At 34.3% G+C, this 25,839-nt stretch overlaps 1 protein-coding gene across 2 annotated transcripts in view; it reads right to left on the bottom strand.

Annotated features, from left to right (window-relative positions):
- The window catches only part of LOC145680717 (general transcription factor IIH subunit 1-like), a 67,046-nt gene that overhangs the window by 30,742 nt on the left and 10,465 nt on the right, over positions 1-25,839 (bottom strand). For both annotated transcript variants that reach the window (XM_081751650.1, XM_081751651.1), the window contains exons 2-6: positions 23,260-23,447; positions 18,535-18,736; positions 17,399-17,555; positions 14,528-14,771; positions 4,450-4,603 (exon numbers count right to left, since the gene is read on the bottom strand). In XM_081751650.1, the coding sequence (XP_081607776.1) occupies positions 4,450-4,603; positions 14,528-14,771; positions 17,399-17,555; positions 18,535-18,736; positions 23,260-23,413 (911 nt within the window). In that variant the 5' untranslated portion in view covers positions 23,414-23,447. The remainder of the gene's footprint in view (positions 1-4,449; positions 4,604-14,527; positions 14,772-17,398; positions 17,556-18,534; positions 18,737-23,259; positions 23,448-25,839) is intronic.

Below are 25,839 nucleotides of genomic sequence, written 5' to 3'. Positions count from 1 at the left end.
ATTACAAACTGGCTTTTCACTTTTCTCTCGACTTCATCTGTCACAAACTAGATTCAAAGTAACTGGAGGTGACGGCCATTTCATGATTTTTATTAATTATTCGTCCTGTTTCTGTTCGAGCAATCCTCTACACAGTTTCAAAGCATTCTTTGGGTCGTTGTCTTGTCAACACACAAAACTAGGCCCCAAAAATAAATATTTTTCGCAGAAGGTTTAGCATGGTCCCAAAGAAATTTTCAATATCCTTTTTATAATATTCCGTCTATTTTCACCACACTGCCATGCTTATTGCCTCCAAACATCCCCCAATCATTGCGCAACCTTCTTTGTGCTTAATTGACACAGCACACATTCCAGATGCCCTCTCGTTTTCTAAGTGGCGCACAACACAAACATTTCTATTAGAACCAAATAACAAATTTAAATGCATCTTCCAAAGACCTTCCTTCCATTGGTCTATAGTTCATTTTTTGTGTATATTTGCCAAATTTGACATGTTTTTATCATATCTAGCTGTTAATTTGGTTTCTTAGCGGCTACACATCCTCCTACACCAACGGACTGTATAAAACTTTTAACTGTGAAATGAACACTTGAGTTTCGATATTTCATTTAAGCAGCGGTGAGTTGTGGAGCAGTATCAATTCCTTTTAGATAAAGCTCTTAATTGTTTGCTTCGTTATGGTGGAATTCGGATCTTCCAATTCAATATCAGTCTTCATTTGTATGAGTTTATAATTTCCTAACAAGTATGTGATGAACATCTTTAACGATATGTTGAACTTGTTCACAATTTACCATACCATACACTTCATCACGTAGAATACATACAGTACATTCTTGTTCAACAGCAAGCAACTTTTGCCTTGCCATATATGCATAAGTACTTTGTAGTGCACTAGCATGATTATCTGAAGCACATTGAAGTACAAATGTTTGCTATGCGAATTTAATATAGCTACTTTCGCTCACGGGAGTTTCAATGCAACTGATGATGAAATTTACAAATATATTAATTTTTGACGAAAAATTATTGTGACTTGCAATAGACGATGGTAATAAAACACATGAAAGTCAAAACAAGACAATATTAAAAATTTCCAAGTAATACGCAAACGAGTTTCTTGTTTCCGATTTTGCTGAATCAACACAAATAACGTTTTTCAATATTGATTTAGCGTAAATTACTTACTGACATGTAAATATGTGACTGCTTCCAGGCTTTTGGATGGTAGTGTAATTAATGTTTTTCAATTTGTTTAACTTCGACTTACTGTAGCCATTTTGTGCGCCTAGTTTATATATTTGTCCTAACTGTTACTACATACTGTATTTGTCCTAACTGTATTTAAGACAACTTTGTAAAAAATTTATTCCGACATTACATTTAAGCCTGAAGGAATATATATTTTTTTATTTATTAGAAGTTACATGCCTTAGGTTTCATATACAGGGTGCAGAAAAAGTCCCGGAACGGTCCAGTATCTCACGAAATATACAAATCAGCAAAACAAACAAAAACGTGTTAAGTAGTTTTGAAAAGATTATCCAATAATACCAAACACAACCCCCTATCTTCACCCCCTGCGGCGGGACGGGGGTAGCTTTAAAATTTTACAGGGAACCACCCATTTCTTATTGCACATTTGGATTCTCCAGAAAAAGAGGCAGGGATCTGATTCAGAATTGAAAATAATGCCTTCACGGATGGCGCTTGAATCGACACACAAAAAAGGAGGGTAGCATAACGTTATGAAAACGTGAATTGTCAGTCCCGTACTCTGTGGCTATATGGTTAGCATACTGGAGCGGAATCAGAGGTCCAGAGTTCCATTCCCGCCTAGAGTAACATTTTTATGTATTTTTGGTACCCACATATTGAATTTATACAATCCATTTTATCTTCGATAAAAATGTTTGTCCATAAGATATTAACTTGCAGGAAAATACAAATTACGACAAAAATGATTTGTTTTTGTTGTAAATAACCTTATGAACTCTAACTCCATTACTAAGAACCACTTCATAAAGTTAGTTTGCAAAACCATTATCGAAATTTGTATTGTAACTTGAATAAAGTATTAATTGAAGTTAAAACATGGACTTATTATTTGGGGAAATAAAAGAAAAAAGGTCTTAAGCGAGGATCGAACTCAGGACCTTGACTCCGCAGTCCAGTACGCTAACCATATGCCCACAGAGTACGGAGTTAACATTTCGCGTTTTCATGTTTTGGTAACACCTTTTTGTGTGTGTCGATTCAAGCGCCACCCATTAAGGCACTACTTTCAATTCAGGGTCAAATCATTGTTCCTTTTTCTGGAGAATCCAAATGTACAATAAGAAATGAGAGTTCCCATTTAACATTTTAAAGTTACCCCTCGTAACCCGAAAAGGGGTGGGGATAGGAGGTTGCATTTGATATCACTGGATAGCTTTTTCAAAACTATTTAACACGTGATTTTATTTGTTTTGCTGATCTGTATATTTCGCGAGATATTGGATTTTTTCCCGCACACTGTATATTAGTAATGAAATCGAAATGAAATCTTTCAGTTTCGCATCCCACGATTATGCCCTTTACGCTACGGGAGACGAATGATTAAGGCAAGTGAATGATGGTCGAATGGGAATATGGGAGAACACGGGAGTACTCTGAGAAAATCCACGGACAGTGTTGTCCTCTACAAACTTACTTGGGAGGGGATCGAAACAGGGACCCCATGTAGCAGAAGTAAGCGATCTACCACTGAACCACCGTGCCCCCGAGTACGTAATGAAATCGAGTCAACCGAAGTCCAAGAATAATTTTATTCCTCTCTTCTAATTCTGAGGTAAACTTAATTTCAGGAGGTATGTTATTTAATTAAGTAACAAGCAGCTTCATATATATTTTTTCTTTCTATAAATGGGAAGAAGTTATCTACAAATCAGTAGAATTTTACGTATTTAAACTTGTTCTTGCGTCAAAATTTGACTTTCATTACTATGTTAACTAGTTACAAAAAAGTGTGCCAATAGCTAGTCAATACACCTGTTTGCAGAATTTGCTTTTATAGATGGAATGAATTTGTTTGAAGGCACAATTCCAATATTTTCGTAAGTATGTTCAACCGAAATTATACTAAAGGATAAATAAACTTCAGAGAACATAAGGTAAGAAGTATATTCTTTATTAGTTCAGAACATTTACTTAGCACAAAACTTTGTGTTTGGTTTACCTGTTATATAAAACTCTAGATGAATTTTAATGTGCAGTTCTAACGAGTTCATAAAATGAAGTTAGTAACCTCTCATCACGTTGGCAGTTTGTAGGTTCGAGATGTAATTCTTTGTTAGGCCTATTGTGTTTCGAAGTATTCAGTCAAATACGAGAAAACTATATACGAATGGTTATAAAAATAACGAAAGCATGAAGAATACAACTTAACTGCTTAATACAGCGTTGGACGACTATTAGCCTGCAGATCAACTCCGATTTGTCGTGCACTGGAAGCTTACTGCTCATGAATGGTTTCTAAAAGGATATTGTACAATTCGTCACGCAATCTAGTAGTTTCGTCAGCGAGGATAGAGGATATCTGCTGCTTTATTCTAACTCCAAAACTAATCACAGGTCTTACACAATGCTTAAGTGTGGGATTTGGGCGGACCAGTCTGATACTTTATTCCGATGTTTCTGAAACCACGTCTAAAAACATCTCCAGCAATTTGAATTGGCGCATTGTAATCTTGGAAATCGTGTCATTGGCCTGAAACATCTGTACCATGGGATGCACGTGGTCACCTAAAATGTCGCTCTTATAACCAGGACCCACAGGATCACAAAGCTGCCACCATGAGGATACATTGCACCATATTATACATTGATAATTATCGACGCTCCACTTTACGTGTACTCTAAAGCATTGTTGGCGATAATCAGTGGTTTGGAAATCGTAACGCGACTATGAAATTTATACAACTAATTTCGAACTGCTGTTATCGCAATACTGTGTTCCAGATAATACTGAGTTCCGCAGTTACTTTTGCCAATGTTGTTTTGTTGTGTGTTCAGTAGTAGGGCATCATCAGTCTGCATTCTGCTCTTCGTGACTCACCTAATAAACTGCTCACCTTTGATATCAAGCAACCGTGCAACATCATTTTCACCTCTTTGAAACAAGGTGTACTATTTTCCAACATCATCGTCTGCTCGCTCGAACTCACAGCCCTGTTCTTCCCCACCTGACTTACTACAGACTATCACCTAACATATAACTAGTAACAGCCAGTCACTGCACATGCATGTTTAGTGTTAAAAACTTCCTATGTCTTACGATATTGCAAACTACAGGGTTCAGTCATTTGATAACCATTTGTACATTTGCTGAGAGACTACAGTTGCGCTATTATTTGCTTGCCATGAAAAACGAATTGCTACATACTCAGTCTTCATAAAGTACTTACCTCTTAATCATATTTTGATGCACTATATTAACACTTTGAGGCACTGTAGTTTTATCCACGCCAGTCCCATAACCCTCATCAAGGCTAGCATCCTCGAACGAAGAAATATCGACCAGTGGATCTTTAATACCATTATCCAGATCTTTTCTAATTTCTGAAATCAAAATAATGCATCATTTGATATTAAAATCCAAAGGATCTATAGTACTGTGTAATAACTAACTTATTGCACGCAATAAAAGGGCGAACTCTTACAATAGCTACCAAAGAGTGTAATAACTTCCAGATCAACAGAAATTAGTAAATTAAACAAACCCTTTCCAGCATGTCTAGAAATGTGTTACTAAATATATCAACGATGTTTTATCATCGTTGTGTGTGTGTTTTATACACATTATATTTTATATAACACACACAACTTCTTTTTTGAAAGTTCTACTCACTAAGGAACATCAGTAACCTGTTTAAAATATTTAGACTTTCAAGAAAGGAATACATGCTTCGCTCACTGAATACTGAAGACAGTCTCTGAAGGCGGCATTGTTTCTTTACAATAATTATATTTTATTATGATAAAGATTGTTATGAGAAGACGAAAACAAATTACGTAAAATGTTCTTCACAATTGTACAGGAATGAAAGCATTATGACTGTTTTGAGCTAAAAGTTTCCGAAGTCCAACTTCCGGTGTCTGGAAAATGTACACCAAAGATGTCAGGTTCGAGCCCCCAGAGCCACCCTTCGCAATCGGTAGCGTGTTTTTCCTCTTTTAAGTGTAATAAGACACGCTGAAATACTTTTAAGTGTACAAAAAAAAAAAAAAAAAACATTCATTGAAATATTTAATGATATATATATTTCGAAACTATGTATACATGTGAGCACATGCTGTTTTTTTGTCATTTCGTTTCGATATGTAAAAGAACATTTCCAATGAAAGAAATGACTGAACATAGTTCCGACTATAGAATAAAAGAGACATAGGAGAAAACAGCAATATTTGCAATAGATATGAAGATCTCTGTCTTGGAAATTAAGTTATATTTTATCGGGGAGAGATCGGCAGGATGTTCATGTTAGTTCAGTGGTAAACCGTGGTACTTCCAATCGTACAATCATGAGTTCGACTCCCGTTTGGATCAAATGTTTTGATATGTAATGCTATATTTCTCAATATATGAATCTATCTATTAAAATGCTACAATAGCAATAAAAACGCATTAGCTCCAACCTGTAACTTTTGATTTCAAATCATTGATTTACGGTTATTTGTGATTTGATGTTTAACAAAGACAAATATTTTAAAGTGTGTGTACTTAAAAAAAAATATTTAAATAGATCTTTTATATAAAGTTTATTTCTTTTTAAATTATTGTTCAAAGTCTTTGTATTTTAATAAACCTTCTCCAAAATCAATGCAAAAGAGTTGTGCTGCCCTCCTTGGAGTTCTTTTAAACTATGTTTATATGTTTATGGCCAATCACAGGCTCCGAAAACATGACGTTTTCACTGATCCATTGCAAATTTTGCGTAGATTGTCCAGTTCTAATTGAAAATTAAAAAAAAAAAAACGCCCATTATTTCTTTATTACATTTTTTAGGGTACACTGGAAGTGTTGAAATTAAAAAAAAAAAAAGTAAAGCATCATATCCTAAGCATTATACATTCCAACACGATATAATTGTATACATGGGTTGCATACCTCTCAGGAGTTTGTTTCATGGTCAAATTATAATGAAAAAGGAAGGATAACAATTTCTCTAGTCTAAGTTGAATCAGTAGCGGCCGGTGGATTGTGGTTTTGGGTGTTGCAGTACGAACGATAAGAGACAGAAGATATAAAGTTGACTCATTGACTAATCAGCATAACTTTAGATGCAAATGCTATGTGACATGTTAAATTAAATAAAATTCTGTTTTTAAAAAATGCAGAACATTTTATCCGATTAATCACCTTAATTAATTAGTAAGTTCATTCTCCTCTCTTTGATTGGAGCAAATCTGTCTAATACATGCTGGTTGAACTCTAGTATTCTTATTGTCAGGTCTTTTTCGATGGAAAGCATAACCAATCGTGATCTTTCTTGGCACATTCAATTCCTTGAAAGTGTCAATTCTATCTCATGTGAAAAAAAAAAAAAACTTTTCGTCTTTTTCTGACGCCATAGGTACAGTTTATATTAATTTCAGAAGCTTTGTAGATTCACTAAATATCTTTTCTAGATTATTGCGAACGATTCATTCTAGCAAACTCAGTCCCTAACAGTGATCCGAATTCCTCTTCAGCGTTGACTGTAGAGAGTTCGATGAAGATTAGAGATTAGTGTTATAAAAAATGTACATTGAACACACCTTAATCACTGTTTATCCAGGAAAATTTAAAATAAATTGAGGAAATGTATTTGGTGCAAACATTACTGCCATAAGATATCCTGTAAATTTAAACTGGATTTTTTTTTTCGAACACTCTCCTGAATTGCCCTTTGCTTGGTTTGTCTAAGCCTTAATTGCAAATTTTTCCTCAGTTGAAATCTGGTCAATGTTTTTTGTAAGTTATTTACAGAAGTCATGGTATACAATTCATTCAGAATTTGTAGGTTATTTACAGAATTAAAGCACACACAATAAAATTAAACATAATAATTAAAAACCAAAACAGCTGATACAAAATAGGTACTGGTATATGAATTCCGAATGTCACATATCCATACATCAACACACACACATGTGCATAAAAGAAAAGAAAAAACTACATTCCAAATCATCCGTCTTGGTTGTTACGCAATGCTGGAACACAATATACTTCCACATGAGGCGAAACAATGCTTACCAATGTGATATGTTCTAGAAAGAAAACCTCGAAACCTGCCGGATGAAGGATCAGCATGTAACAGAAGCCAAAAATCAAAGAACATCAAAACAAACAGCATTGACAGTTCTACACCCAGAAATGTTAACTGGGAGGGGTACAAAGTATTTGAGGGAGGTCCACTACGTCTACATAATATGGAACCTGTCTTACACTGCACCCGAAAAGACGATAAGTAATTCTTACTTACTGTCATCTATATTTTTAGAAAAAATGATAGAACGATTATTTTTATGAGAAAAGAAGAGTACATGATGAGGCGTAAAATAAAATATTTAGCCTACATCAATCGTTTCTCTGTTAAACAAGTATATTTCGTTAAGAAAGTCTACAAATGTTAGTCAAGTTTCGAAATTTTTGGGAGTTCCGGACCCGGTGGACCCCCCTCGTGACTACGCCCCTGAGAATTGCTAACTAGTCCCAAATTCAATGTGGCGTTCCTCATCATACAGTTTTATGTGCAAATTATCAAGAGTATAAAATATACTTATTTTACAAAAGAAATATGTTTATACTAAAATACTATCCACAGAGTGGGGGGAAGCGATTCTACATACTGACTTATTAATATTTGATTCACTAATTACTGTAGAAGAAGCCTTCATTATCAATATAAACTAAGAATTAATTTGTAAATGCGGGTCTACTAAGAATTAATTTGTAAATGCGGGATATTTTCTTTCTTATTTTGTAATTCTGCAATCACTCTTTTTAATTGTCATTATATTGATTTGCTTCAGTATGGTCCCGTAATTTAAAAATATGAATGCATAAAAACAAATTCCATTTGTTAATTGCTAGCGAAAGAAAATTCAGAAATCTTATTTAGCGTGAAAAACCTTCTCGTTCACTGGAAACCGTGCTGTGTTGCAGATGCACTGCAACGACCAGTCCCTTTAACTTCTGAGATAGGGGAAAGGAGACTTAACATTTGCTCCAATTGCCGCGCTGAAGGAATCTGGTCGTTGTATGCTTGCTGCAACACAATATAAATTAGAGACTCTGTGACGGATTATTTTTCGCTTTTTAAAACGAATTAACGGAACGGACAGTTACAGAAGTAAAAAAATGTTATTTAAAGTGTATATATGCAAGTATTAAAAAGTATTATTCTGTTCTTTATTACTATTGATAATATTTTTTTCTATTCTGTTCTTTATTACTATTGATAATATTTTTTTCTTGAATATTTTGGTCGTTGCGCAACGCTACAACACTAACATTAGCCGCCACTGAGTTGAATCTTTATTGTTTGGAGTGTTTTGCACAATGAACACTATATCACTGACATCATACTTAATTGAGTGTGTAATGTATTTGCTTATTACATACTGCATGCAGAAAGAAAGAAAATACTGATCATACATGGATTAAAAACTCCAACCGGAAGTAGGCTCAAATCTTGCAAACAGAGAGAGAGATTGAAAAAGTAATCGAAAAAAATCTTCCCTTTACGGTATCTCTTGCCGATTTTTATCAAGACATCTTTCACTTGTGTCTGTAAAGGGGAATGTACAAATGTGAGGAACAGCAAGGAAATTCATGCTCATATGTGAATGATTGTGTAGAAAGCGCAGGTTCACCTAGTATTTATATAAAATAATTACATTAAAATAAATCAGTTGTAAGTATATTCATATAATCATATCGGGACATGGATTATTATATAACACCTGAGATGTAGTGTTGGGTATATTACACAGGGTGTTAATGAACTATACCGACAAACCGTAAGAGGTGATTCCTCACATCAAAATAAGAGAAAAAGTTCATATGGACCAATGGCAAAAAGTGCATAGTTTCAGAGCTAGAGCTGTCAAAAATCGCGAAAATACTAAATTTCAATAGGCCCTATTTCGAATTCCAAAAACTGTGGATGGTGGTTCTTATCAGCGTAAAGGAAGCCATGCATACACAATTAAAAATTGCATATTTCATCAATTGTCAATAGGTGTAGAGGGTATTCCCTTCAGGGTGTAATTCTCAGATATGTTTTCAATCGAGTTTTCAGATATACCCCGATTTCAAGAAGGGTCCAAAGTAGGCAGGAGGTAAACCTTGACAACAATGGACATCCAATGCTTCGGAGGAAAGGCGGAAGTGTTAGGAATCGGCAGCTCCATGTTTCTTTGTGTTCGGAATAACGTGTGACGTTATGTATTTCGTCACGGTATATTTCACGTTTTCTTCACTTATAAGCGTGAAAGAAAACATCGCACCATGCGTTTTCCCGAGTACGGGAGACCGTGCTGCTGACGATCCTTAACACTTCCGACATTGCGCCAAAGGATTTCGTGTTCACTGCTATCAAGGCTTATCGTTTGCCTACTTTGGACCAATCAAAGTCAGAGCATATCTCAAAATTCGGTTGATGGCGTGTCTGGGAATTGCACCCTGCACAAATACTCTGTACACCCATTGAACATTGATGAAATATGCATTTTTGGATTGCGTATGCGTGCCTTCGTTTATGCTGATAAGGACCACCATCCGCAGTTTCTAGAATTCGAAATAGGCCTCTTGAAATTTGGCTTTTTCGCGATTTTGGACAGCTCTAGCTCTGAAACTATGTACTTTTCGCCATATGAACATTTTATCTTATTTTGATGTGAGGCATCACCTCTTAAAGTTTGTCGGTATAGTTCATTAACACCCTGTACATGAATGTTAAATACAAATTAAGAAAATTGTGTTAATAACAATAAAAAAAAGTAAGTGTACTGTATTTGTCTGCAACTATTTGTCATACGGAGGTTACTTCTCAATATGTTCTTGGAATATAGTCAGAGGCGTAAAGAAAACATGCGGGTATAGACAGAAAATATCCAAAATCGGATCGTGGTTAGAAATATAAAACTCACTATCCCCAAAACCGTGTCCACAGAAAGGTCAAAATTCCCACAAGTTACTTTAAGAGAATAAATTGTGCTTTAGTAAGGAAGGCAGAACAGAACTTCTTTCCATAGGTTTTCACTTTAATACTTTGAAATACATCTGAATATAGAAGAGGTGAGGCTTTGGTCGCTTTCTCTCTGCCTCTCTCATATATATATAAATGGATGGATGTGTGTGTGTGGGACGCCTGGAACAATTTTAACCAAACTTCCTATACATATTACTTATAGTCTGGAAAAAGAATACTGTCGGCTGTCGGGTTAATCTAATACATCTATGAGGAATGGGGGAGATGATACATACAAAAATGATCGAAAACGATCGATGTTAGGGTAGAATTCATAGCTTTTGGGGTCGCTTGGATAGCTGCCTAACTCCGATGTAAGCTACCATTTGCACCCGAGATGGAGGTGACGTAAAAATATCGAAATCGACCGATAGTAGTGCCGAATCATTAGTTTTCAGAGTCGCTAAGTTAATTAGTTGCAGTTCTGATGCCGTTGAAGTAAAGTTCAGTCCCAGTGGTGGCAAGACCCCCTCAACCCTCCTAAAAGAGGGGGAGGGGAAGATAAAAATGATCAAAAAAGCGACCGATACGCCAGATGCCATTTAAGTTTACGTTCAGCCTCCATTAGCACATGTAAAATTAATTGCAAATTACCGATATTAATGTCGAGTCCATAGCTTTCGTGGTCCGTAAGTTGATTGGTAACAGTTCCAATGACATTTACGTTCAGCCTTATCCCCTAGCATACCTAGGGAGCGTGGAAAGAAGTAACATATTAAATGATCGAAAACGACTGATATTAGTGTAGAGTTCATAGTTTTGGGGTCCCTAAGTTGATTATCGGAAATCCCTATACCATTTAACTCCCATTAGTATCCCTGGGTTGGTGGGAAAAGGTTGACATTGAAAAATAATGCAAAATGATTGATAGTGTGCAATCCACAGTTTTCTGGGTCGCTAAAATAAACAGTGATGTTCCCAATGTGCGCTGGTTGATCATCCATCACCCTATATATTCTATGTGCGATAGAAGTTCCTGACATTATCACGCAGTTCGGAAGGCTGCAATACAAACTCACTCCAAAGAGTGTTAAGGACATTCAGGCAACATGGGCTAAACGAAATTAAATGTACTCTCAGCATAACTTAAAGTTAAGTATTTCAAGTTAGGTACTTCATGTATGATTGATTGACGTTCTATTCACTTCAACTTACGTACACATAGGATGTTGTGACAAATTACTAAACATACAGTTTCGAAACAGCCGCCATCTTGAAACCTAAAGTGTATCTTCTGAAGGTGTTATATTTAAATATTAATGTGAATACATATTTTCCTCTGCAGAAGTTGTATGCCCCTTCTTGGATTTGTAGTGTAGATATAAGGAAACCATTACTTACATATCGACATTTGCAGAGGCCGCCATCTTGGATCCTACGGAAGTTTTCTTGTCGGATTTCGTTTTAAAATAACTTATATAGGTAAGTATGCTTTCTCAAGCGGTATGCTTTTTTGCTAAATACAGTGAACATTTCTTTTGAAATTTGCAGTACATAGATCCCAAAACAATAATTTAGGAAAGGTCCCCATCTTGAATTCTCAATGTCTTCGTGGTCTGGTGATTTTGTATTCATAGCGTTCGTACGAATATTTACGTTGTCTATATTGTTACATGGCCCTACGTCAATTTGTATTTGTGTGACGCAAAGCTAGATACCATGTGCCGCCATCTTGGATTTTAAGGTATATTATCATGGGGCCTCGTACTAAAATAGTTTCTGTTGGAAACTACTATCCCAGTTACCAAGTGCCGTGCTTCTTTTACGAAATGCAATATTTTGTGACATCTATGGTGTATTGCCTGTGCTCTCAAACCTAAGGTCATAAATTGACTTAGGAGCTCTGTAGGCTGTTACAAGTAAAAACCCCCCGGTATTTTTTATTCTCCTAATAGAATTATGTACTCCCTTAACCGGCATTTACTCATTGAATTCCCCGTTTAGAGAAAAAAAAAAGTTATGCGTAATTTAGTAAGTACCTTCGAAAAATTCTATTCCGCCATTTTGAAACTAAATTTCATGGTTTGGAAATATTATGCAGTTTTGGACCTGATTTGTACAATCCTCATGCAATTTTCATTTAGTCTGAAGAATTTGAATACATTTGGGTCAAACGTGGCCTTATGGTGCTCAGTTGAAGTTCAGAGTGACGTGCCGTTCATTTATCCCAGCATACACAAAATCGTCGGGAAGAGTTCTCTTTCGAAGGCTGTCAAAACCAAACCAGAACTAATATGGGCAAAATAAAAAAAAAAGTGTTCTTATATTTGTCTAAATATACTGTATACCAAATTCATTGCAATCGGAGATGGTCGGGTGTAAAATTGCATTTTCGCTGTACGATTTGGCGTGGATTAGCTCGAAGGGGCTCCAGGTAAACAAGGTTGAGAACCACTGGACTAGATGAATAAAGTGCAATTATAAAATACGGAACTTTAGCAGTAATTAAATAAACACCAGATGAAATGTCTCATTTAGCTACCATAATACTATATTTAAGAATGTAAACCCATGCTGTAATGAGAATATGGAGAAGTAACTTTCATATGACAAACAGCTGCAGACAAATACACAACACACTTATGTACTGCCATTACGCGTTTTACTTAATTTGTATTTAACCACCACACATAATATACCCAACATCCACCACATCTCAGATGTTATATTTTAAACATAATAATTACTTATGTCTTGAAACGATTATATGAATGGATATGATTAACCCAAAAGGGAATTGAACTCACGACCTTACAATTAGAAGTCCCGTGCTTTAGCACTGAATTAACAAACACTCCTGCAGAGCTCCTGCAGAAATATAACAATTTCAAAGACAATGATATCCGTTGCATTCTTTTTTCATTCTACTATGGATGCGAGAACTATGTTCGCTGTCTTTAATTTCATTAGAAATGTTCTTTTACGTATGGAAACGCGACAAAACCAGCATGTGATCACATGTACACAGTTTAGAAATACTATATTATTATGTATTTTAATGAATGCTACTTTTTTCTACACCTGTCTTATTACTTAAAAGAAAAACACACGTGCACATTTTTTCCAGATTTCGAAAGTTGACTTGGGGCTAGGAGTTGGGCTTAGAAAATGTTTAGCTCAAAATAGCCATAATCAATGCGCTTATTTTTTTGGACTAAGGTGCACCTATTTTATATTTCCTTGAATCAACTTTATTTTGTAATTCTCCTTACTATTTATTTTCACTTCGCACAAATCAATTCCTCTAATTTGCTACTCTGCAAATTCAGACTACGTTTAGCCACTGTAATCAATAATATACGTACTTTGTGAGAGATAGCACTTAATATTCACCAACTCGAGCGTCAACAGATCTACGTAAATGAATATCTCATACAAACTGAACACACTGTTGATCGACAATTATGTGCCAGAAACAGACACATACGAAGGTGAAGTACTCCACACAAAAATTATCGAACAATGAATAACTCCATTTATGGAATTGACAATTACAATATGTTAATACGTAAGTGCAGGAAATACTAATGGCGGGATGAAAATTTAGTACATGGCATCGTTCTTGATAATCTTGAATGTATTGGACATATATCAACAATACTACAAGCTAGTTTAGTACACGGACTTTGTGCTTAATAAGATCTTACTGCTCTGTGGATAACTAATACATATTTGATTGGACCCAAAAATATGTGTTTTGTGAGCTGAGTAGCAGGACCCACTGAACTTGTCTATTCTAGAGATTCCTTTACGTTAGTTTTAATTTGAGTATATAAGCTTCTACGTTAAGTATAATAGAAGATATACACTTCTGAGAATGCTCAATGAGTATGTAAAAAGAAAAAAAGAAATAGGCACATATGTAAAAAGACACAGAACATATAAAATTTGCAATCTGTTGCTGCCAGAAGAACGAATAGTATCTGAAATATTGCAAATGATTATTCAAAATGATTCTACTCAGGGAACATAGAGGTAAGTGTAGGAAGTATGTAAGCCTGCTTTACGTTATTTAACCCTTAGAAACTTATGATTTTATTTTTAATCACTATTACATTATACATGCGACATACTCGTACTTCGTAACACGCAATATATGTTCTGTATAAGTGAGACTTACGATTGTGATGTAATAATGGATCTAACTGAATTGCAATTTGACATAAAATTATGAATTTATATAACTGAATTTTAATCATATAAAAATGCAAACTATTATATTACTGCATGTTGAGACGGTATTTACCTTGTTCATCGAGTTTGGCACACTCGGTGAATATATCCTTGGTTCCAGCATTTATTCTATCCCTATGAAAATAGTGAGATTGAAAAAATTTGGTCCAAAATTCTTGTTCTGAAAGTTTATGAGGCACATATTCCAAATGTTTTTTTCGCACGGCAGGGTATGTTTTAAAAATGGACTCTAGAACATCTTGAGTTAAGTTGTACTTTAAACCATTGCATCCATCAGTCTGTGGTTTGATATCAGCCTGCAAAGACAATTTTAAGAATTTCAAGTTTTGAACCTTAATACATACTTTCATATCTGTTATATCTATATATAAAATTATTCTGCAATGTGTGGGTGACTATATATAAGACCACTGTTAGGAAACGACTCTTGAAACGAAAAGATATAAGTCTATCTTGCATATTAACATCCTCTTTACGTTTCTATTACGCAATTTTCTATCTTTAAACAACAAAATGCTTCTCAAAATCATCTAAATATTTCCACAAATTCATAGATAATGTAAGACTACGGCAAGATCTGACAAGTATATCTTACTGGAAATCGATTGCAAAGGACAATGTGACAAAACCGGCAACGTCGAAATTTCTTAATAGTTAGATTTTAAGTACGTCGGCTCTTCCCTCTCATGACAAGTTTCCTCAACACGCTTGATGAGAAAGATATCAAAAATTGGCCTTGGATAGCTCCTATCATTCTAATCAGCTGAATGTTTGTCAATAAAAGTTATCTTTCACAATTTCAAACATGTTGAGGTTGTACGGAAATTCAAAACTTGGAATTTAAAATTAGAAATACAACTGACGACAGCTATTTTTCAAAATACATTGAAAACATCCAGTTGAAAGGAGAAGTCTACAACATACAACTCTCCAAGGAGAATTCACATATTCAAATTGGCTTTGCATTCAGTAGTAAGTGACAGTGTTGTTCAGTGCGCTTCGTATTTTTATTACGATATAAAAAACTATATTTATCATCAACTGCGTGTAAAAATAACGCATAAATACGAGCATGAGAATTACTAATAAACATATGCAATTTTGGGGCTACTGATTGATTCCCCTTTAGAATCTTCAAATTAGAGTGTACGAGGAAACACAAGCAGCCTGAGAAACATACATAACCTCAGGCAACAACACAAAACCTTAGAACATAACTTCTACTATTCTTTCATCGAACCTTCAGAAGTCATCGGATGCAAAATGAACAAATTCGAAAAACTGTGAAAAAGTTATATATCTGCTAATAAAGAAATATATCTAAATTATTATTCTACAGATTTTGTAATTGTAATTGTGCAAGAAGGACGACATAATGAAGTAAGATCTTACTGAATCTTCAATCTGATTTTGACATCTAATTGATGTCAATGTTGCCAGTTCAAAAACTCAACTGGCACAATTTTGTGTAGCTGAAACTAAATACGATGTAATATTATTGTGGGGCACCGTGACTCAGTAGAAGAATGCTCTTTTTGGTGCGTGGGGTCCCTGGTTCGATCCCAGCTCGTCAAGTGAAGTTTGGTGAATAAACACCCTGTAAGCATGTTTCCTCAGGGTTCTCCTGTTCCCTTTCATTTTGTTATTCCACTATTATCATCCATCTCATCATCATGGTCTTCCTTAGCATCAGTGCATAATTGTAGCACATTAAACTTTTTTTTTCTTTTTTATGTGGAAGGCCTTCAGAACTGTGGCTAAACTCAGCTTTGGATCTTTAATTAAAATGAAAAAATATTCGTACATCGCCTGTACTTTGATATGTTTTGGAATTATGCAGAGTTTAAACTGTTCAATCTCGTGTTTACTTCCAAATAAAATACTTTGATAACTAAGTACTACCTTCGTTGTCACTGTTTTGGAGTTTCCAGTATGTTCCAGTATGCTATTAGAAAACTGACTACAGAAAGGTTTAAGTAAATATTTGCACACTTTATTCTTAATCAGGATGTACTGTTTTCTGATATAGTAAACATGCTATTAAGTGTTAATAGCACCCTTACTTTCGTCGGAAAAAGATTGTTACGTTCGGTTATGGACTAACTCCCGAGCGTGGGATTGATTGGAATGAACATTTATAGATAGGATTATAAGCAATTTAGTATTATTATGAGAAAGAAAAGACAGTTCAACATGAAATCTGAATTCTATGCACACGCACCAAAAAAGCCAGAATTAATAACCATTTTAAGAGTCAGAGTACGTGAATGACAAACTGTCAAAGAGAATATAAAGGACAAACCTGTAACTCTTATTCCAAAACTACGAATATAAATAAAGGATATAAAAATTATAAAATACTGTTGTAATAATTCTCAACTTGAAAGCAGTTCATTTTCCACTAAAAAAATTTTTGTCTGTCCACTTGCAGATGTCTTCGGTACAATGAATAAATTTTAAAGAAATTATTAGGTGTCTTATTGTGCTATATTGATGCTATGTGTACCGTACAAAAGTAAATTCAATTGTTTAACAACTACCAAAATATGGAAATGTGTTTTATGTTGGCTACTCTATTGTAAGAACCTATAAATCGGACACTCAACCTGATTTTTTAATATATATATATATATATATATATATATATATATATATATATATATAAATATAATAGACTGGTCGAACTGTTTTTCAATCATGAACTGAAACACTACAGAATGAGCTACAATCTCTAAATTAACCATGACGCAAAGAATCTTGTCAAAATTTTCGAGAACGTTGTACAAATTTTAAATCAATTCTTAAGAGAAGCATTGAGAAAGTTCTTGCATTACTTTCTTGAGATTCAATTAGCATGACTTTCAGTTCCTTTGTTGCACGCACTTACACAGATTTTTTGTTCAAAATCAAATAATAAACTTACCAAAAAGGCACCTGAAACTCCTGTATCTTGTTTATTATTTTCTTGTTTCTTTGTGTATTGACTTGCGTACTGTGCCCAGAATTCTTCCGATGATATTACATGAGTGATTACCAGATCCCTATACAACTGCAGAAGAGTTGGGTTTTCCGACAATAACCTGTAAAATATCAAAATCATAATACAATCTTACCTTCATCAAAAATTTAGAAAATACCAAACGATTATTTTCCTGATTGCTTGCTATTCACCTAATATGTAATAAGTGAATTGGCTAACCTAAGGTTTATTTCTTGAATTACAATTACATTTATCAGTTTCCTTTGCTAAAAATTTACAAAAGAATGTTTAATATGTTAATTCAGAAAACAAATCAAGGCAGCATTCCTTCAAAATTCAAGCATTTGTCTCAACGTATATGCCTACTTCACGTGAATAACCCTAAGAATGTACCTTCTGTAGTCATTTGGAAATATTTATTCTGGTCCTAACATGAACTCAGATAGTAGATTAAACAATGGTTTTGATTTCACTTCATGAACTGGAAATTTACGTTTCATAATTTATGTGGTGAAGTAATGCCTAAGCAATGTGCCAAACTATTTACTTTGAACATACAATCACTTCTAGGTTGGGTGGGAGTAAAGAATCATGTCAGCATAGAATTCATGTTCTTCATTGTTGTATTGTACTATACTCCCATACAATACACGGATTTTCACAGCTAAATAATTATCGACTATACTCTCATCAACCTAAAGCATAACGTTTGATTGTATCATCCACAGGTATTACCCATGACTACATAACTACATGAATCTAAGCTAGGGCAACACTTGCCACACACAACTAGAATACTTCAGCAGCGAAACTTTCGAAGATTGTCAATATTTTACAGGAACTGGAACACCGCCGCTCTAGTGCCTAAATCCTTAGTTACTCAAATCGCGCGTTTTCTTCCTGAATACCATATATATTTCCCTAAAAACCCTATTTGAACTTTGTACCTTCAAAGATATTCACAATACTAAATGGTGGAAGGGATGTATATTTATCTTAATTGATTACTTGACTAGGTTTGTATTTTGCTAACAATTCTAAAATACCATAAAATAAAAAATAAATGAAAAACCTCTTACCTATTTTTCTCTTCTAGCTCTTTGTTGACCTTTCTCTTGAATTTCGGTAACAGCTGTTGAAGTAAATCCTTGACATCATCTCTGTCTTTGATTTGTGCTTGTTGCCCCATTGGGTTGACGAAGTGAAATGTTGACGCTGTACCATCATGTAGAACTACCTGCAGCTGAATCTTTGCTTTACCCTCTGGGGAGATTTTTTGTACTGTAATGGAAGAATAAAAGTATTTTAAAACCTAATATATTATCCAAGAAATAGTAAAGTATATACCGTAAACTGGGGTTACTTAGAAAATCTGGGGTTATTTGGAAAACCGGTATTTTTTTCTTGCATGGTATAACAGGGTGTCTACTAAAATTCCAAAATGAAATTTCGTGACTTTTTCGTGACCTTCTCTTCACCAAATCATAAAATTTCCTAACATTTTCAAGAGCAAATTTGGGTGCGAATTAGGCCGAATTTTCATCCATGCGATAGAAACGTACTTTGCTTGCGATTTGGTAGCGTATAAAGCCGACCACAGACATTTTTGGTGGGGAATTTTGACGTTTTATAGAACGAAATTTTCCAATCTGTACTTACATTTGTACAGTTAAAAAAAAATCGTGACCCAAAAGCTAAATTTCGTGACTTTCATGACCGTTTTCTAATTTCGTGACTTTTTTGTGACTTTCGTGACCAATAGACACCCTGTATAATAATGAAAGAACTATAACAGACATGTCGTTTTCTTCCAAACCAATAAAAAGCAAGCACCTAAAAGAAACAATATTAAATGGTCGTAAGTGCTGTTTTATTTATAAACTGGTATAAGAATTTTCACAGCAATTGATACTATTTTTTTCAAAATTTTCTGTAAATTGTCCCTGTGTTTCCGTAATGCAGTTATTTTTATCTGGTTGTGCTACATATCATTGACATCGGAAGTTTCCTAATGAGACGAATTAGTTTTAAATTTCCACTTCCTTTCTGGGACAATCTGTGGCCATTTTTTAAAATTTCCTTCCTTTTTTTCTATTAAAAATTATGATATTGATCAGGGGCTAGACAACGATGACACTGAAGTTTTGCCTGAACCTACCTAAAACCTCAGAGAACAAGTTTATTTTTCCATATGACTTTGCATCAAAGAATTTTAATATGTGAATTTCTACTAGTAAGGCCTTGCTTAGCATTTATATTTTGTCCTTATCATACTGTGTTACTTTATTATAACAGAACCATATGATATTTTTGCAAAGAGTTAACGTAAATGTACACTTGTAAAAATGGTACTAGGTAATTTTGTAAAATAATGTAAAGCAATTATTGATCTGATACATAGGCCTACATAAAGTTCATAAAATTATGTAGGACATGTTTTAGTGTCTTAAAGTCGTCTCAAGATTTTATGCGTGTATTGGCAATTGCCAAAATTTCCCTTGTATTGTTTAAAAAACTACTACGTTTATAACAGCATATTTAAAAGAGTTCTGTAGGCCTTCAGGAAGAAAAGCTTATTACTGTAGTAAGTTTAGATTGGTTCAACGATCTATTGTTGTTTAACTAAAAGGTTGTGCAAACAAACGAAAACAAACAAAAAAAAAGTATATTTTATTTAAAACGGCCCAGGAACACATTACTATGAAACAAAAAGGCATTTGCATATCAATCTTCTCAGGAAAGTGTGATCTTGCAAGTGGTTCTTTCCAGATAGCCTCATCTTTCACACAGCTCTTACTACTATGAGAAGACATTTTTCAAGTAACCCAAAAGCTGAGCTACTTGTAAACTGCACACTCCGGCTGCTGGGAGACTTCAGTCTCAGTAAAATTTTGTTATGACTGCAGAAAAACGTAACATGGACTAAGCCCTAGAAATATCACACGAAGAAAATTAACTGCAATAAATAACATGGGGTAGTATGAAGAAAGAAAAAAAAAAAAAACTTTCCAAGTAACCCCAGTTTACGGTACATGCTTTTGCTAAAACTATTCAGATTGTGAGGAGAGGATATAGGGAGAAAAGTAACATTAAAGAACACAGAAAAAGGTGATAAGTATCAAGGTGAGCGCCATGTTGGAGTGCAGTCACGCGGTAATGTTACCAGGCTATTAAGTAGGTAAAAATTAATGGAAGATTAAATAAATAAATAAAAAACTAGTGGGAGAGGTTGGTAGGAACTTTGAAAGTCACCCTGCCAGTAATGTGTATATAGTATTTTCATGGATGTAAACGTATAATTAGTCATAAGAACTTATTCCTGAAGTTGGCCTGCTAGACTGCAAAAATTCTGAGATTATTGGTAGTGAACCAACTACTGCAAATCTTGGATCACATAAATATAGAAGTTCTGCATTTATCTTCCTCCCCTAAGCTCAATCTACTTTCAGCCGGGAAACACCTCCATGTGGTCATGTGACCCTGAATTCAACGTTGAGGCCACCTGCACGTTACATAGCTTTTTCTGTTCTACCTTTTTTCTCGTCTCTCCCTACCTGATAAAACTTCTCAGCGAAAAATCTTATGTACCTTTTTGGTGCGTCTGTGGTTGTTTTCCCTATTTTCTTGTAAATAATTTATTTTTAATTCCTGCTTCGGGACTTCTTTGTTCCAACATTATACATGTGTATTCAAACAAAATAAATCATGTTAGTTCTTACAATTCAACGATCTGGTTTTCATATAAGATGACAGCAATACAATAAAAATGAAGTCTGTATCAACAAATGTCCCCGCACTGAGTAGTATGGAAGTAATAGGCTTCCGAAATAGTGGGAAAATTAATTTTCTAACTGAATATTGTCAACATATGTTCCCGTCTTAGACGTACGACTTGCTGTATCTAAGTATATCATAAACGTGCAGTAGTGGCGCAAGAGATTTATTTAAAAGGCGGAAGAATTTTCTGGTAATTGTGAAAAGTAAACTTAGTGGCAGTAAACGAGCATATATCAATCACTAATTATTCGTCTGCGGAACGTCGGTAACATGGCAAATAATATAACATTCAATGGGTGTGGACACATACCACGAACATGGAAGGGATAGTAGTATATGTATTCGCTTCGAATGAAAAATTGGTTTACAAATTCTAGAATATACTTCTTTGGATTGGAACTAGTTTAAACATCAGTATGGGCAAATATTCTTATTACAGTACATTTGTTCAAAAGCGCTGTAGCATCCAGAAAATTTGACAGCTTGTGGAATGCACTTTCGCTAAACCGACCACCTTCCTGTTATGCTTACTATTATTATGCTGCATTTTTCCGTTTGCAGACAAGTAAAATAAACTAGTTTTATAAGTTTCTCACGATCATAGCTTCTTCACTTGATCGAGTAAATCTGAGGAGGGACTTTTGTCCATACGAACATTTGTGCTCGTTTTAATATAAGTACGTATTTTTCAGAGTTTGTCTTTTTGTCAGGGACCAGGTCTCACCACTATTATTATGAATTACTTCCGCCTTCTAAGGAAATTACATGATCGTGAAATGAGCATTGTTAGACAGATGTCTAAGAAGCGCTTGGTTTTGCAATATTCAACTCGGAAAGTCATTTTCCCACGATTTCGGAAGCTTATCACTTTTAAATTATTCATTGTGGACATGGTTTGATACAGGATTTTTGCCTTATTTTCACTCGCAGAATTACCTCAACTTTGTCCCTACAGTTCGTGAATACTATAATTCACTTCTAGAACCTCTTGTATTCAGTGGTGAATCCTCCATGGAACAGACAGTTCTATTATACTTTTGTGCTATTCTAAAACCTCCGTTTTTCACGGGAGACCACCAGAAAAAGTCCATTCGCTCCTTACTTACGTGCCAAGTCTCTTTTGTCGTCTGTTTTACAAATGCCATTCAACACTCAATATGGAAAAAAGCAGATACGAACCGAATAATAAATGTGCGTGGAAGCTATAGCTTAGCGCTGTTTCTTCAAATGCACTGGACACAGTGGGAGTGAACGTAAATTGATTATGCAATTTACATAACGAAGACGGATAATTACTGCTGGAATGATTATATGGGAGAACCCCGAGAAAACGCATAGGTATGATGCTACTCATTTTATTAATGCATGCTAATATTGTCTTAGTTTTTGTTAATCGCGAAGGGTATGCCATGATCTGTTCTCCGGCCGGAAACAGCACCACACGCCTCTGGTTGTATTACGTTTGAACGTACCACATACCTCTATCACACACAAAGGCGCCCATCAGGGGGGCAAGGGGAGCGCTCCCCCCCCCCAAGAGAAAATCGTACTTGGGAATATTGAAAGCCCAATAGAATTTTTACATTAATTATAGCAAAATTTGAAACTATACTTGAAATCTCGCTTATATTTGAACCCCCTTGGAAACCACAACATGGGCGCCCTTGATCACACATATAGGCTAGATGTGTGATATGTTCAAATTGAAGAGAAAAATAAAACTAGCACGATTGCCCTTGTTGCACGTGGTTTCAGATTCGACTTCCAGTGGATGAGCACTAAAAATTTAATTTTACAATCATCCACTTTCACTAATCTGTCTCCTTTTGCCTAAAGAGCACAACCACCTAAATGTTAAAACTAAAAATTTTATTTCATTTTTAGTAATACAATAATTTTGGAAATGAATTACATTATAATTTGATAACTGATCAACTACCAATGTATAAAACTGTTTTTCTAAAAATTGTAAATTTGAAGTTTTAATTCAACTAGGCACTACACAAAACTAAATGGATAGAACTTACGCTTGACATCTGCGTATCTATGACTCAATGTAACCGTGTCCTTGTTTTCCACAATCCATGCCAAACGTTCGTTCATAACATAGAGTGTTCCATCGTTCTTTTTGTAACGAACATGATTCACTTGTAAAAGGACATCCTCTGATGAAGTTGTCATATTGGTGCATTGGTTATCAGGCAGGAGGGTAATGCTGGAATGAAGAAAAGAATTACAAACGAATATATCATCATAGTCCATTCTATGAATTCTGTTAGCCTACAACAATTCACACTTTGTAACGTTGACCGTCAGTAAATAAGTTCATAAACTACGGTGGATATCATACGTTAAATTTCAAAGAAATTTTTCGCACATGGTTTTAGCGTCTTGGAGGCGCTAAAAGAATACATTCTAAACCAAACTGAACAAGAGTTAAAATATCAAACTTTCTTTTATTGTTATTTAGTCATATAATTTCCTTCAACTACGAGCTGATGAATATATATATATATATATATATATATATATATATATATATATATATATATATATATTACCTTTTATATATGTTTACTTTCTTGATTTCTAAAACTGAAGGAAAATGAACATGGAAACTTCGACAAAGGTTACTTGCTTCCAAAGTAAACAATGATTACACAGAAACTTGCGTCAAAAGTTCTGAATATTTTCCTATCTAATATCTGCGAAATTACAGTGCATCTTACGAAGCTTAAACCTTACAACACGATTTTTCTCTCAACGTTATAAATTGTAAAAGAAGTTTCCAAGTGATAGAAGTAACATTTCCTTCTTAAATGATTGTTTTCAGTACGAATGCAGACTTGACCATGTACTCAATGTTGTATATACATAACTGACTTTAGAAGCTTCTAGTGGTACATGTAACCATCATTTTCTTCTAAAGTGAATACTCTTCGTGCAAGTTTGATCACATGTTCATTTCCCGTCAGCTTAAGCAATGAAGGAGGTATATATTTTCGTCAGTATTTAGTATATCTGGGATTCACCAATTTCGTTTGTATAAACAGGATGTCCGAACTGAAACTCTCTAATTTCAATTACTCATAATAAACATAAACAGCCAAGAATATTGTTAAGTACTAGATGGTAGCTTAGCTGTGGAAATTTTAAGACTAAATTTACGTAGGTGCATGAAAGGATGATATATATATATTTTATATATATATATATATATATATATATATATATATATATATATATATATATATATATATATATATATATATTACTTATCAATATATCCTCTCGTGAGAAAACTAAATATTCTCCAAACGTTTCGGAACAAGATAGTTCCGTCTTCAAATGGATAAGAGAAATAATGTATGGAAAAAAAGGAACACATACCAAGTAAGTATAACGTGAGATATGGATACTAAAAACAACGAACTGAGTGGAAAGGAGCGCGGTGTCTGTTACATCACTGTTGCCGGAACCAAAATATAGGCCTAAATCAAAAGTAGGTAGCCAGATTTTATCAATATTGCCAGAATCCAGATTTGAAGCCGGTTTATATTTATGAATGAACAATGATTTTTTTTTTTTTTTTTTTAGTTTCCCTTTGGTTGCTTTTTTTTTTCTGAACATATCACATTAATCTGTTTTATACTGTATGTTGTTTTAGGCGAAGTGACAATCCCGATATACCCTCTTCTTGTGACTTTGATCGTCTAATGTATTCTTTAATTCTAGTGTTAATATTACATTTGATTTGACCTATACATGAAGCGTCGCATTCACACTGACCCCGGTATATACCTCATTTATTCAGTAGATTAACAAGATAACTTTTAAAGCCGGTGAGATGTTTTTCTAAACTTTTCGGGGGTTACTGGAAATAGATATATTATGCTTTACAAGAATAAGTTGAATTTTTGTCGATAATTGTTACAACGACTTATCAAGGATAGTCGTTAACCTGGTTCGTTTGATGATATACAAATTTCGAGTGGTAGTATTTCTTTGCATGTAAAAATTAGCTTCAATAATTACTTACTATTATTCTCACCTTTTCTATCTGAATAATAACGTATATGAACGGTGCTAAAAATGGTTTATTAGTTGATATACTTTATAATATCTTTTCCTTAAAACTGTCAAGCACACAAACTTGCTGACTAGGTATCCATAAACATGTACATAGCAACAACTATCCCATAATATTATTTTACATATCTTAAAAACATTCTTCTTTTGTTAATATGATATTAACATTCTACTAAGTATAGTGCACATGTATGAGCACTTTCTGCCCAAGGTACAGGTAATTATTACTCAATCCAAAGTATTTTGTTATATAAAATGTCGCCCGACAATTGGACTGAATATAAAAGTCATGAGTAAGCTTGGCTTTTATCTTCAAGAACCACTGGTCCGTTTACAATAGTGTTCTTACATTGCATATGTCCATCACATTCTGATCGCACCTCGTATATCTCTTCATTACATTTCACATATATATATTTTTAACAAATCTTACACTTCATCAATACTTATCTTTTATTACAATAATTATATTTATTTCATTATTATTCATTACATTATTATTATATTTTCTTATTAAA

This window comes from Thermobia domestica, chromosome 3 (assembly GCF_964235325.1).
Source record: "Thermobia domestica chromosome 3, izTheDome1.hap1.1, whole genome shotgun sequence".
In the NCBI taxonomy this organism is placed as follows: Eukaryota; Metazoa; Arthropoda; class Insecta; order Zygentoma; family Lepismatidae; genus Thermobia; species Thermobia domestica.
The sequence above is the reverse complement of the archived record's forward strand: the minus strand, read 5'-3'. Positions and strand labels throughout refer to the sequence as shown.